General features: G+C 44.6%; 1 protein-coding gene across 1 annotated transcript in view; it reads left to right on the forward strand.

Annotated features, from left to right (window-relative positions):
* Positions 1-7,951, forward strand: part of CLIC6 (chloride intracellular channel 6) — an 89,321-nt gene extending 81,370 nt beyond the window's left edge. Inside the window, exon 6 of the mRNA XM_073617182.1 lies at positions 6,433-7,951. Within this exon, the coding sequence (XP_073473283.1) occupies positions 6,433-6,597 (165 nt within the window). The 3' untranslated portion in view covers positions 6,598-7,951. The remainder of the gene's footprint in view (positions 1-6,432) is intronic.
* The last annotated feature ends 6,204 nt before the right edge of the window (positions 7,952-14,155 follow it).

Below are 14,155 nucleotides of genomic sequence, written 5' to 3' on the forward strand. Positions count from 1 at the left end.
ATCCCACTGTTGGGTCATGCGACTGGCTGGGTGTCCTGCTGGCCAGATTCCCTGAGATGTATAGCATTCGACACTCCCAAGTCCCTCCAAACAGCAGATACCCCAATGCTGGGGTTTCTATGGGTTATCTGCAAACTTAGCCCTGGGGTCATGTGACAATACCGGAATCCAGACACCGAAGTGTCTTGTCATAACTAAGTAGCTTGCCTGGTTTCCAGGACTTGATCCGCACATCAGAAGCCACCTAGGTCTCTCCGAGGCACTGGTTATCCGACCCAGATCCCCTAGTACGCCCGGAGCAGAGGCAATCGCCTCCGGGTCATTGCAAGGCACAGATGGTACTCTGCCATTTCCCGGGAGCTTACCACGACCAGGGCCATGAAGGCAAATGCAGCTACCAGTTACCAAGGGTAAGTCCGGACTACCAGGCTTTGGCGCCATAGGAGCAACATGTTACCAGAGGTACTCGACCATGGCAATCGCCAAATGAATCCCAGGCCAAGCAGGTAACCCATATAAGGCACGTGAGGATTCAGAGCTTTCAGACCCATTAGCAGTTGGACACTTAGCCTTTCCACAATAATCCAACTGAGCAGCTGGCATAGAGTCAGTAGAACCCGGTTGTGTGGTAGGGAGAAGATAAATAAGATCATCAAAGGTAGACTTGTCATTGGGCAGCGGGCCATCAGAGGCAGGCAGGTTGTTGAGTACAGGATGTCCAGAGGCAGGCAGGGCATCAGGAAATGGATCATCAGGCTGGGTATCAGGAACTGGATCATCAGGCTGGGCAGCGGGCAGAGGCACATCAAACTTGGCAGCGGCCAGAGGTACATCAAACTGGGCAGCGAGCAGAGTTACATCAAGCTGGGCAGCGGGCAGAGGCACATCAAACTGGGCAGCGGCACATCAAGCTGGGCAGCGGGCAGAGGCACATCAAGCTGGGCAGCGGGCACTGGAACATCGGGCTGGGCAGTAGGCACCGGAACATCGGGCTGGGCAGCAGGCACTGGAACATCAGGCTGGGCAGCAGGCAAAGGACCATCAGGCTAGGCAGCAGGCAGGGAACCATCAGGCTAGGCAGCAGGCAGGAAACCACCAGGCGGGGCAGCAGGCAAAGGACCATCAGGCTGGACAGCAGGCAGAGGACCATCAGGCTGGACAGCAGGCAGAGGACCATCCGGCTGGGCAGCAGGCAGAGGAGCATCAGAGGCCGGCCTAACCCCATTGGCAATCATAGAGGCAGACTGGAGCAGATTGGCTGGTGAGGAGGCAGACTGGAACAGATCAGCTGGTGTGGAGGCAGACTGGAACAGATTGACTGGTGTAGAGGAAGACTGGAACAGATTGGCTGGTGAGGAGGCAGACTGGCACAGCTTGGCTGGTGTGGAGGCAGACTGGAACAGGTTGGCTGATGTGGAAGCAGGATTGGATAGTGACAGGATTGTACAGGTTGGGAAAAACTCCTGTTTCTTTTTGGGTTTAGCCACTGAAGTTCAGTATGTGAATGCAGGGCTGTAAGTAGGAAGTGCAGCTGATGGAAAAGAAGAGCTGGATGATGGAAACAAAGAGGGAGCAGTTGCTAAGGGGGATTTTTGTGGGATCATTGCAGGCAGCGGAGAAGAGGTAAATGGGTTAAAGGCAGGGTAGATGCAGGAAACAGGGCACTGACACGTAGTTGGTAGCAGGGTATATTGGGCTGCAACTGTGGTCGCTGTGGGTGATGGAGAAACATTTGAGCAGGCAGCTGTCTAGCAGCAGTAATGGGTTGTTGCAAGCTGATGGAGTGCAATATATCTGGCCATGCCTGTAGTAATGGTTGCACAAAATTCAGTTTACACTCTGCTTGTCTGACAAGACTGCACTGCAACACTTTACTAGCACCTGTTGGGAACATGCTGAATAGTGCTCAAAGAAATAAGCTGAATTATCCTCCAGTGCCTCCACTAACCATACTAGAGATGCTACCTGAGCCACACTAAAAAGAGGAGAATAATCATTGCTACCACTAGGGACACTAGACAAAGCCAACTCTGCACAGATTTGAATGAGTGGCTGAATTTCTTCAAACAAAAATTTGCCTTGATCAACAAGAGAGTTAGCCAGATGGATGCATTCCAATAATTGCTCCCTAGTCTGCTCTTTCAAAATTTGGTGGCAATATTCCCTGTCTTCTGTTACAAGCAGTGAAAAATACAGAACCTCCTCTGAATGCATCTTGCAGCAATTAGCAAATGCTTAGACCTAATTCCTAGGTGCAGCCAATCTGATTGTATGGCTTCAGTATTTTGTCAGGGATTCCTCGTGCAGGTATCCAGCAGGGGTGATTAGATCAGTTGGCTGCACCTAAAGGAATCAGGACCCATGAGTAAGTGAAAATATTAAGATAATGACTACCTTTCAATACCAACATCAGTAAATCATAAACAAACAAGTGAAAAGTAAACGCAACACAGCCAAAACCCCATATAATAACCTAACTATATACAAGTGGGGGGAACACACGTGAGCAAAACAGGACAGGGACAAGAGACAAGGGGAACAGGAAGCCAGGAACTGGAAGCAGGAAGCCAGTTAGTGGGAGCAGGAAGCAGGTTCCAGGTCTCCGGATCAGGATCAGGAACAGATCAAACTCAGGCAGGGACACAGCTTGCAGGTAAAAAACTGAAGCACTGGACCTCAGTGAAAGGCGGGCTTATATTCCCCAGTAGTCCGTATCAGGTGCAGCCTAATTCCCTGTATAGTCCATCTGCTGGGAGACAACCACTGGTGGACACTGGAACTGCATCCCATGGATCTAGGAGCCACAGTGCCACCAGCAGGTGAGTCCTTTCCTGACAGCACTTGTGCTGGTACATAGTTGTAGAAAGCGGGGGAATAATTTATCTCTTCTCAGACTTTCAATGATATTTCAGTTTATACATCAATGTTTTCAGCAGTTTAAAAGCAGATTATCGTTAAACAATATACCACATATTTAACCATTTAGGCTATCATATCATGCTCTAAACATTATTTCCACAAGCAATTCCTGTGTTTCTAGCATGACCAAAGATTTGGACGGTCTCTGTCGTCTGTGACCTATTTGATTTTGTAAATATTTTTTTCCCGAACGCTATAGTGAATTTCATTTTTGTGCTATTTTACGCGATTTGGCTAGTTTGCTAGTATTAATTTCGCATATTCGCACTACAGTAAATAAACCCCTATATGTTGCATGTTCACTGTACATGTTTTAAGTTGATGTATTTTTTATTAAAATAGTTTTTTTATTTATTATAGAGATTTTGTTGCTTTGCTAACCCATCCCCCAACCCGCTGATGCCCCCTCTTGCACATCTTATGCTGACCTGTCCACTCTCTTCTGTCATCAAGTCCCACCCCTTTGTACGCTGCATGGTGGATGGTGTTGCACAGAGTTGATGACATTCTCCTCATTAGGTAACAGTGTCTAGCTATACCATGCATGCCATTGTCCATTCAAGAACTGCATAATGGGAGGAGGTCACATGCTTCCCATTACCTGGAAGCACTGAGATTACCTGGGGCACTTCCTCCTAGCAGCACTAGGGTTATTGGTTCAAATCCCAACCATGGCACTTCCTGCCTGGAGTCTGCATGTTCTCCCTGTGCCTGTAAGGGTTTCCTCCAGCACTCCAAAAACATGCAGGCGGGTTAATTGGCTCCTGTCTAAATTTGCCGGTTCAGCAGGGACCAGCCAGCATTCAAATCATCTATGGGCCAGCTGATTGTACTCAAGTCGATCCATCAATCTACTGGGGTACAACCAGCGTGTTGGATTTCTAGCATGTGATTATTTCCATACTAGCAATAATCATTGTGTTCTCCAGGCAGGGACGGCTCTCCGTGCCCCCCTACCGCCAGGAGAACACAATAGCTCAGCGAGCTTCAAGAAAATTGTATCATCTATGGCTGCCTTAGGGACCTTAGATTGTAAACTCCTTGGAACTGATGTGACTGTACAATATATCTATGTAAAGCACTGCGTAAATTGACGATGCTATATAAGTACCTGTAATATTTAAAAACAGCTGCAATGCAGCAACCAAGTGGTGGGGGAGCAGTATAAAGGTGAGTACAATGTGGCTGGGGGTTGTGGGCTACCTAAAGACTCCATCCCTTTACCCTAAATAGACAAAGTGACAAAGTATCCTAAAAATAAATCTACTAATCAGACTTTTCTATCTGTGAAATGGTCTCAAATGTAACCACATTATAATAATAAAAAAAAAAACTGCAACCTTTTATTTAACTTTGACATTTTTGGAGACTCTCTGTCATTGACACATGCAGAGATTTTTATATATGCTCCTGTGCATGACCACTCCTCAACCTCAGCTGGACTCATATCCCCAGTGCTAAAGGAAATTTTTGTTTTCTGCCTGTAGGATGAGGTGCAGCATGGTGTGGCGGCAATATTTCACACAGTCAGGTGTAATAAAAAACCTGTATTGAAGTAATGCAGTAACAGTCACAACAAACCCGGTGGGAGTGCTGCCCAACTGGGTTTCCAACAATGTGAAGAGAGCAGGTTTCAGCCATCTGTTAAGAGAGCAGAATGTGGCCTGGCCATCTCGTGCCCAAGCAGGATGATGACCAGAGGAGTTACGACCCTATGCTTTCCCTCCTTGTCAGGAACCTTTCCCTACCGCAAGTACTGTTCCTAACAAATGGGGTACCTTTCCCTATTATACCCACTTGCATAAAGTGCGCCAAGCCTGGAAGCCAGGGCCTTAACTAGGCTCTGCCTGACCCATGATGGCTGTCAGAGTCACATGGGATGGCAGCATCCAACCGGATAGCTTCCCCAGTGAACCAAGAAACTATGTTCCTCTTGACTTCCTCTCCAGCTGCAAGGTGAGCGCCACCTGCAGTGGAGAAGGTAGACTGCACCTGTCTACATACTGTACACAGCTATACTGTCAGTCAACACAATGCAATTGATACGGCCCTTGGTAAGTCCAACTAAAAGAAGTTCCTAGAGCAGGTCCAGAGGTCACTGAAGGAGTCAGCTAGGTGGCCTTGGATTACTTTCAAAGCCCCAAAGACTCATTTAAGCCTATGAGTAGGCAGAGGACATTGTTCATCACTCTAATCCAAAATCTCTGTTAGCACTGTTAGCAAATGGCTCTTTGACATTAAAATAATGTTAGCATTTGTACAATATCCCCTTCCCGCCGAGCCTACGCAGATGTGCGTACTCGGCTTTTGGGGGTTATACCGGGATGATGCCCGCAGCTGCAGGCATCGTCCCGGTACCGTTTTTTAGAGCCACCGATCGGCTTTCCAGGGATAACAGCCGATGCGGCTAAAAGCCGCTCGGCTGTTATACCGGAGGAGTGGGAGGGGACAATCAACAGCCCAATCAACAATCCGCCTCCTCCAGCGGCTAGTAACAGTCTGGAATGAAGCCGTAAGCGGCTTCGTTCAAGTCTCCTGCGTGTAAAAACGGAAGTGTCGTCATGACGTCACTTCCCATTTACTCGGCTGCCAATGGCGCTGGTTTAAAAAAAATATACAGTATTCAGATTCGCCGAAAATGGCGATCTGAATACTTTGAAGTGCAAAGGAGGGATCGGGGGTCTAAAAGACCTCCGATCCCTCTATAAAGAGTACCTGTCACCACCTATTACTGTCACTGTTTGCATTCTAGGTGACAGTAATAAAAGTAATACATTTTTTTTTTTAAACACAATTTATTAATATAAAAATAAAATAAATAAGAAAAAAATGTTTAAAGCGCCCCCGTCGCCGCGAGCAGCAAAGAAAACGCATACGGAAGTCGCGCCCGCATATGTAAACGGTGTTCAAATCACACATGTGAGTTATCGCCGAGATCGTCAGAGCGAGAACAATAATTCTAGCACTAGACCTCCTCTGTAACTCTAACCTAGTAACCTAAAAAAAAAATTTAAAGCGTCGCCTATGGAGATTTTTAGGTACCGTAGTATGTCGCCATTCCACGAGTGCGTGCAGTTATAAAGCGTGACATGTTTAGTATATATTTACTCGGCGTACCATCGTCTTTCACATTATACAAAAAAATTTGGCTAACCTTACTGTTTTTTTTTTTAAATTCATGAAAGTGTCCCTTTTCCCAAAAAGTTGCGTTTAAAACACCGCTGCACAAATACAGTGTGATATAAAATATTGCAACAATCGACATTTTATTCTCTAGATTCTCTGCTAAATATATATATATATATATATATATATATATATATATATGTTTGGGGGCTCTAAGTAATTTTCTAGCAAAAAATACAGATTTTAACTCCAACTTAAACACCAAATGTCAAAAATAGGCTTAGTCATGAAAGAGATATACTATCAATGTGTAAGAAGCCTAACACATGGATGAACTGACTAATCTTTCCTGTGTGACTTCTCTCTCTTTATTTTGTCTTCTTAAAGGTGGTAGCCAAGAAATTCCGGAATTTCGACATCCCGCCCGAAATGACTGGAATCTGGAGATATCTGAATAATGCTTATGCCAGAGATGAGTTCAGCAACACATGCCCGGCAGATTACGAGATTGAATATGCATATTTTGGTGTGGCCAAAAGAATGGGGTCATAGACCAACCTAGTTGGGTTCACTAGATCGTTTTCTTTGGGAGGGGGGGTTGGATCAGAAGGGGTTGTTTACCTCAGGTATAAAACAAAGAAGAAATAGGAGCCATATAAAGTCAAGCTTCATCCAAGCTTCTTGGGTGGCGTTTGATGAGGGGACTTTTATTGTGTCACGTTAGACCTCTCTGCAGACTATTCTTCTGATGATCCACCACTGTGAAGATCATCCAACACTCTCCTCCTCCCACATTTACCAATTTTCAGACACACTGCAGCAGGAGGTGCCAAGATGAAGAGAATGATGTAGGAACTTGGCAGAAGATCTTCATAATGGTGGCATCAGAGTTAGTATAACGCCATACTCAAGGTCCTCTAATCATCCTCCATCTACCGCTTAATATTCTGTTATGTGCGTCATTCCCTTTTAAGTAACCATTTCTATGAGCGTCTTCTGTAGGCTTGTTGCAGCTTTTCACAGCCTTCAGGGCTGACCATTTTATAGTTTTAATCTATATAATTCTGAACGCCAAAGTTAAATGTTAGAATTGAATCTGTCAGTTCATGAGTTCCATTGTTCTCTGTTTCATGGTGAAATCACAAAAGAATTTTGGCCTCTTTATTACTGATTAGGGCTGAGTCTGTTCTTTCTAAACTAGCACCTTGGTGATACCCTCTGTCCCTCCATTGATTGGCTTTTTGTTGCCATGCTTCAAAATGGCTACCTGATTTATTGTACGATTTGCCCAAGCCTTGCCGATAACGAATTACCTCCTGACAACCTCATGGTCAAAGTTCAGTTTAAGTCACTTGGTAGATATGCAGTCAGAAATAGTTCTGTCGCCCACCATTTTCTCTTACAGCAGTTGCACGGGGTATCTAAATGCGACTGCACAGCTTGACCACTCTGCCCAGTACACTCCATAATCTAACACAGTGGTCATCAACCCTGTCCTCAGGGCCCACTACCAGGGCAGGTTTTATATATTACCTTGGGGAGATGCAGACTAGAATACTGCAATCACTGAGCAGCAAATGATATCACCTGTGATGTATTTCGGTTATCTTGCAAACCTGGCCTGTTAGTGGGTCCCGGGGATAGGTTTGATGACCACTGATCTAACAGATCTGGTCAGACACGCCCCCTTTCATTCCCTGCAGTGTGTGAGGAGACTTGTTATGAGGGCAGTGGCTGTTACTCAGCTCCGCCAGTACTGAGCACTGTAAAGAAGGGCATGAAACACTCTTCAATTTAGGATTTGAAGGCCAAGAAAAAAATGAGTTCAAATATAGTTCATAATATATGATACACCACCATCACAAAAAGAAAAAAGTGTTATGCCGCGTACACACGGTCGGACTTTTCGTCTACAAAAGTCCGACGGAAGCCGACGGACCAAAGCCGGCTGACAATCCGATCGTGTGTGGGCTTCCCCGGACTTTCGCCGGACTTTTCCAGCAACAAATCTGACGGACTTTAGATTTGGAACATGCTTCAAATCTTTACGTCGTAATTCCGCCGGACCCAGAAATCCGCTCGTCTGTATGCTAGTCCGATGGACAAAAACCCACGCTAGGGCAGCTATTGGCTACTGGCTATCAACTTCCTTATTTTAGTCCGGTGTACGTCATCACGTACGAATCCATCAGACTTTTGTGTGATCGTATGTAGGCAAGTCCGTTCGTTAGAAAGTCTGCCGCAAGTCCGCCAAAAGTCAGTCGAAAGTCTGTCGGACGGGCTGTCGGACTTTTGTAGCCGAAAAGTCCGACCGTGTGTACACGGCATTAGACCTCAATTGGGCTTTGACGTAAACTAGAGCAAGGGAAAGGGTAGCTGTTGGCTAGAGCTGAAGTTTACTATTCATGTTGGCCCCTAAAAATTGAAATGTTTGCTCCAGTTTTTATAAACCTCCTGCGCTATGTTATTTTATGGAACTGACTTCTTGTGACCACAAACCTGAAGAAAAGTCATTGTTAGATTTGTGAATGAAATGTCTTCTCTGTAGCAGTCTTCAGCTGACCAATAATGAAATATTTCTGAGTATCATTTGTGATGAGTGTGCCGTGTTCTCAGTGAGGACTTTACCCACATGTGGCCACGCTTAGACCATTACAAATCCAGGCAACCCACACCGTGACTTGTTCTTCCAAGGCTATGAGCCTATATTTTATTTTATACCATAGAGATTGTATTGATAACCCATGTGCCAATCAGCATAACTGAGCCATAAATAGATTAACCCAGAATGATGAATTGTCATGTGGGAACTCTATAGCAATGTGCGATTGTTGTGATATTTATTATTTCTTCTCCGGAGTTCAGCTTTAACTTGCAGGCTGTTTGCACACATTTCATTAACATTTGCTTGCACAAAGGCTAGCAAACACGTAGTCATACATTTATAGTTCTAATTTTTCCATCAAGGCCGGGAATTTAAGTTTTGCAATCCCTTGGAATCTGAAATGTCAGCTTGTCCCAAGAAAATGCTGGCAGATGTCTCTGATGTCTTTTGTAAGATAAACAATGCAGGCTGGACCCGAGTAGTGTCTGTGTGCTTTAAGTTTTGGATAGAGTAGTCAATGATTAAAACCCCTGTCAAGCTTTCTTTTCCTGTTGTCTTGTTAGGAAGTGAAGGAAAATTATCCAATTTAAGAGGAAATCTCTCTAGCGTGAGGGAAATCCCCTCTGAGATGTCACTGGAATCTGTGTCCCTAAAAGACTCCCCCAACACCTTGATTTGGTGGCAATCAAGGATTTCCCATCACTTTGGGTCTGTGATTGACTTAATGCATTTGTACAGCTGTCATGAATAATCACTGTCTGGCGTCTAGTATGTTTATTTGCTATGATCGCCAGCTCCATCTAGTGGTCATACTGCATTATTTTCCTGATTTAAGTATTTCGTGAAAATATTGCACTATGGCCACTGGGTGGAGCCTGACCATCTTTTTAAATAAAGATATTGGACACAATACGGCAGGGAATAGGCAACCTGGGGCCCTCCAGCTGTTGTGGAACTACATTTCCCATGAGGCATTGCAAGGCTGGCAGTTACAATTACTCCCAGAGGCGTGATGGGACTTGTAGTTCTGCAACAGCTGGAGGGCCCCAGGTTGCCTACCCCTGCAATACGGCGTTCATTGGTAATGGATGTGCAAATGCTTGAGCCACCATGGATTGCGTTTCAGAGGGGGAACGAAACTCTCCCACCAATGTGAAGAAGGCCTCAGAGGAACGTCGGATACCTGCTCTCCCTTCCATCCACCGGCCCCTAGCTCATTAAGAACCCACTAGTGATTTAGGGGCAGGAGGATGGAACCACAGAGCGTAGAGGGGCACGTAGGCACCAGACACTCCAGGCATGGTGTCAAATGTGAAGATTCTTCAGGTGGCCAAAGCTCTTATTAGAGCGAATATGTGAGTCAGTGCCACCAGAGTGTTCCTGTGCAGGCAACTTTTCTTTTCTTTTTTGTATTTCCCTATAGCAACTTGATAGGTTGAAAATTCATAAAATGTCTTTGTTCACCACAGGTAGTTTATGGTGGGCTTTAGTTAGCGATCGGGACGAGTTCTGGTGAATAAACCTCTGTGATTGGTCACCGGTGCTGTTTATGTTTTTGCTTAAAGAATGATTCTCATGCATTTGCATTGTACACATGCCTTAAACATTTATTAAAGTATTGCATTTCAACATGTTATTCCAAATTGGTTTTCTCATTCTTCTAATTCAGATTTAAAAATGAGCAAGTGTTGAACAACAAAAACCTAAAGTGGTTGTAAACCTCAGACATGAAACAAAGCATATCCCTCTATACTGTGTACTTGTCTCCATTCAGAGCAGTAAGTGTCATTTCTGTCTGCTGCCCCCTCCCTCTCTTATCAGCATGAATCACTTCTGACAAGTTTTCCTGACACCAAGAGATAAAAAGGTGACAGGGGAGGGAGCACCAGCACCCAGCCTGTGATTGACAGCCTCAGCTCTGTTCCTGTGTGCTGTGTTAAGGAGGGTGTGTCCCTTCCCTCCAATCAGCTCACCTCACTGAGCTCTGCAGAGTGTAACTTCAGCTTTCCACCCCCTTTTTTCTGACAGCTCAGACATGCTTTATAAATTCTGTCTGTAGATAAGAGAAGACTGCAGATAGACAGGCACAACGTATGTGGGAGGATTTGTTTCATCTCTGTGTATCACCTGAGGCCAGTCACTTCACTGGGTATATATGTTGATTTACAACCACTTTAAGCTAAATATTGAAGAAGTGATCTGGGCGGCTGAAAACTGGGTCACTTTTCCACACCTACAAACACCTCCTTCATTTACAGTTTAAAAAAAATATATAACTTAAACAATTGCTACACAAGCCAGATTGTGATTGAAATTTTATTAAAAATCCGTTCCAAACTGCGGCACTGTAATTTTCTGTAAAAATCAAATGCAAAAAGGAAACCCGGAGGCGTTCTGTACACAGTTGGTGTACAGAACGCCACAGAGATGTAAATTCCTGCTCGCGTGATTGGTTCACTGATTTTCCCAGAAGTCAGAATTTAAGCATCACCTACAATAGGAATTTATTTTTGGTGAGATACGCCCCAAGGGGTAATTACTAATAAAGGGATGCAGACACTGCAACTTTCCACATTAGAACACTGAAAGTGCACCAGGTGATTATAATGGACCAGACTCTCCCACTTACAAGAAATCTGCACAGGACATGGTGAAACGAACGGCTAGTATTTTAGGGCAGAATCAGGTAGGAATGTGCTACAACGTTTGTTAAAATCCCTGCAGTGTGCATTGATCAGCTAGAGGGTATTGATTTTTTTTTCTCAACAAAAGTGGCGTTACTCTTTATGAGCTGTGAAGGTTGTTAAAGCATCACCTATGGACAGTTCCCTTATATGTATTTCCTGTGTGTTCACCTGGAGTCCATCTTTTATGGACTTCTAACACCCCTAAAAATATCCATTAGACCTCTGATGTCTCTAAAAATACATAAAGGACTTCTGATACCTCCTACAGCATCCATTGGGCCTCTGATGTCTCTAAAAATGCCTAAAGGGCCTCTGATACCTCTTACAGCATCCATTGGGCTCTAGTGTCTTCAAAAATACCTAAAGGACCTCTGATACCTCCTACAGCATCCATTGGGTCTCTGGAGTCTCTAAAAATACCTAAAGGACCTCTGGTACCTTTTACAGCAACCATTGGGCCTCTGGTGTCTCCAAAAATACATAAAGGACCTCTGATAACTCCTACAGCATCCATTGGGCCTCTAGTGTCTCCAAAAATACCTAAAGGACCTCTGATACCTCCTACAGCTTCCTTTGGGTCTCTGGTGTCTCCAAAAATACATAAAGGACCTTTGATAACTCCTACAGCATCCATCGGGCCTCTAGCGTCTCCAAAAATACCTAAAGGACCTCTGATACCTCCTACAGCTTTCATTGGGCCTCTAAAAATACATAAAGGACCTCTGATACCTCCTACAGCATCCATTGGGCCTCTGATGTCTCCAATAATATCAAAGGGACTATAAAGCTTCCCTTTGTGTCCATATAACATCTACAACAAGTACACAAAATAACACCTTTAAATTAAACCTGTATTGAGAATATACAAAGACAGCCATTGTAGAACTATACCTTTGAAACTTCTAGTTTCCTGGCTATTATGCTAAATTTACAAGATTTAGTATTTTCTGAGTCATTGACCCAGAACAGTCATGCAGATAAGGAGGTGTTCAGTGTCCTCTGATTTCACTTGCTACATGCTTGTTCCAGGTCTGTGACTCAACGTTTGAGGTTAAAGGCAGCCAAGCATCTGGCATTCTCAGTATGTTTCTCAGCATAGGTCTCGTTTGAAAGCAAATATTGCAAGAGTTTTTGTTTTTCATTACAGATCAGTTAGAAAGATTTAGATATGGATTTCTCTTCCTCAATGTCCTTTCAGTTGCTTTAAATTAAACATAAAGTACAGTATCTCACAAAAGTGAGTACACCCCTCATATTTGTGTAAATATTTTATTCTATCTTTTCATGTGACTACACTGAAGAAATTACACTTTGCTACAATGTAAAGTAGTGAGTGTACAGCTTGTATAACAGTGTATATTTGCTGTCCCCTCAAAATAACTCAACACACAGCCATTAATGTCTAAACCACTGTCAACAAAAGTGAGTACACCCCTAAGTGAAAATGTCCAAATTGGGCCCAAAGTGTCAATATTTTGTGTGGCCACCATTATTTTCCAGCACTGCCTTAACCCTCTTGGGCATGGAGTTCACCAGAGCTTCACAGGTTACCACTGGAGTCCTCTTCCACTCCTCCATGACGACATCACAGAGCTGGTGGATGTTAGAGACCTTGTGCTCCTCCACCTACCGTTTGAGGATGCCCCATAGATGGTCAATAGGGTTTAGGTCTGGAGACATGCTTGGCCAGTCCATCACATTTACCCTCAGCTTCTTTAGCAAGGCAGTGGTCGCCTTGGAGGTGTGTTTGGGGTCGTTATCATGTTGGAATACTGCCCTGTGGCCCAGTCTCTGAAGGGAGGGGATCATGCTCTGCTTCAGTATGTCACAGTACATGTTGGCATTCATGGTTCCCTCAATGAACTGTAGCTCCCCAGTGTCGGCAGCAATCATGCAGCCCCAGACCATGTCACTCCCACCACCATGCTTGACTGTAGGCAAGACACACTTGTCTTTGTACTCCTCACCTGGTTGCCGCCACACACGCTTGACACCATGTGAACCAAATAAATGTATCTTGGTCTCATCAGACCACAGGACATGGTTCCAGTAATCCATGTCCTTAGTCTGCTTGTCTTCAGCAAACTGTTTGTGGGCTTTCTTGTGCATCATCTTTAGAAGAGGCTTCCTTCTGGGATGACAACCAGGCAGACCAATTTGATGCAGTGTGCGGCGTATGGTCTGAGCACTGACAGGCTGACCCCCCACCCCTTCAACCTCTGCAGCAATGCTGGCAGCACTCATACATCTATTTCCCAAAGACAACCTCTGGAAGTTGAGCACGTGCACTCAACTTCTTTGGTCCACCATGGCGAGGCCTGTTCTGAGTGGAACCTGTCCTGTTAAACCTCTGTATGGTCTTGTCCACCGTGCTGCAGCTCAGTTTCAGGGTCTTGGCAATCTTCTTATAGCGTAGGCCATCTTTACGTAGAGCAACAATTCTTTTTTTCAGATCCTCAGAGAGTTCTTTGCCATGAGGTGCCATGTTGAACTTCTAGTGAGCAGTATGAGAGAGTGAGAGCGATAACACCAAATTTACCACACCTGCTCCCCATTCACACCTGAGACCTTGTAACACTAACGAGTCACATGACACCGGGGAGGGAAAATGGCTAATTGGGCCCAATTTAGACATTTTCACTTAGGGGTGTACTCACTTTTGTTTGCAGCAGTTTATACATTAATGGCTGTGTGTTGAGGTATTTTGAGGGGACAACAAATTTACACTGATGTACAAGCTGTACACTCACTACTTTACATTGTAGCAAAGTGTCATTTCTTCAGTGTTGTCACATGAAAAGATATAATAAAATATTTA

Source organism: Aquarana catesbeiana, linkage group LG02 (genome assembly GCF_042186555.1).
Source record: "Aquarana catesbeiana isolate 2022-GZ linkage group LG02, ASM4218655v1, whole genome shotgun sequence".
Taxonomy (NCBI): domain Eukaryota; kingdom Metazoa; phylum Chordata; class Amphibia; order Anura; family Ranidae; genus Aquarana; species Aquarana catesbeiana.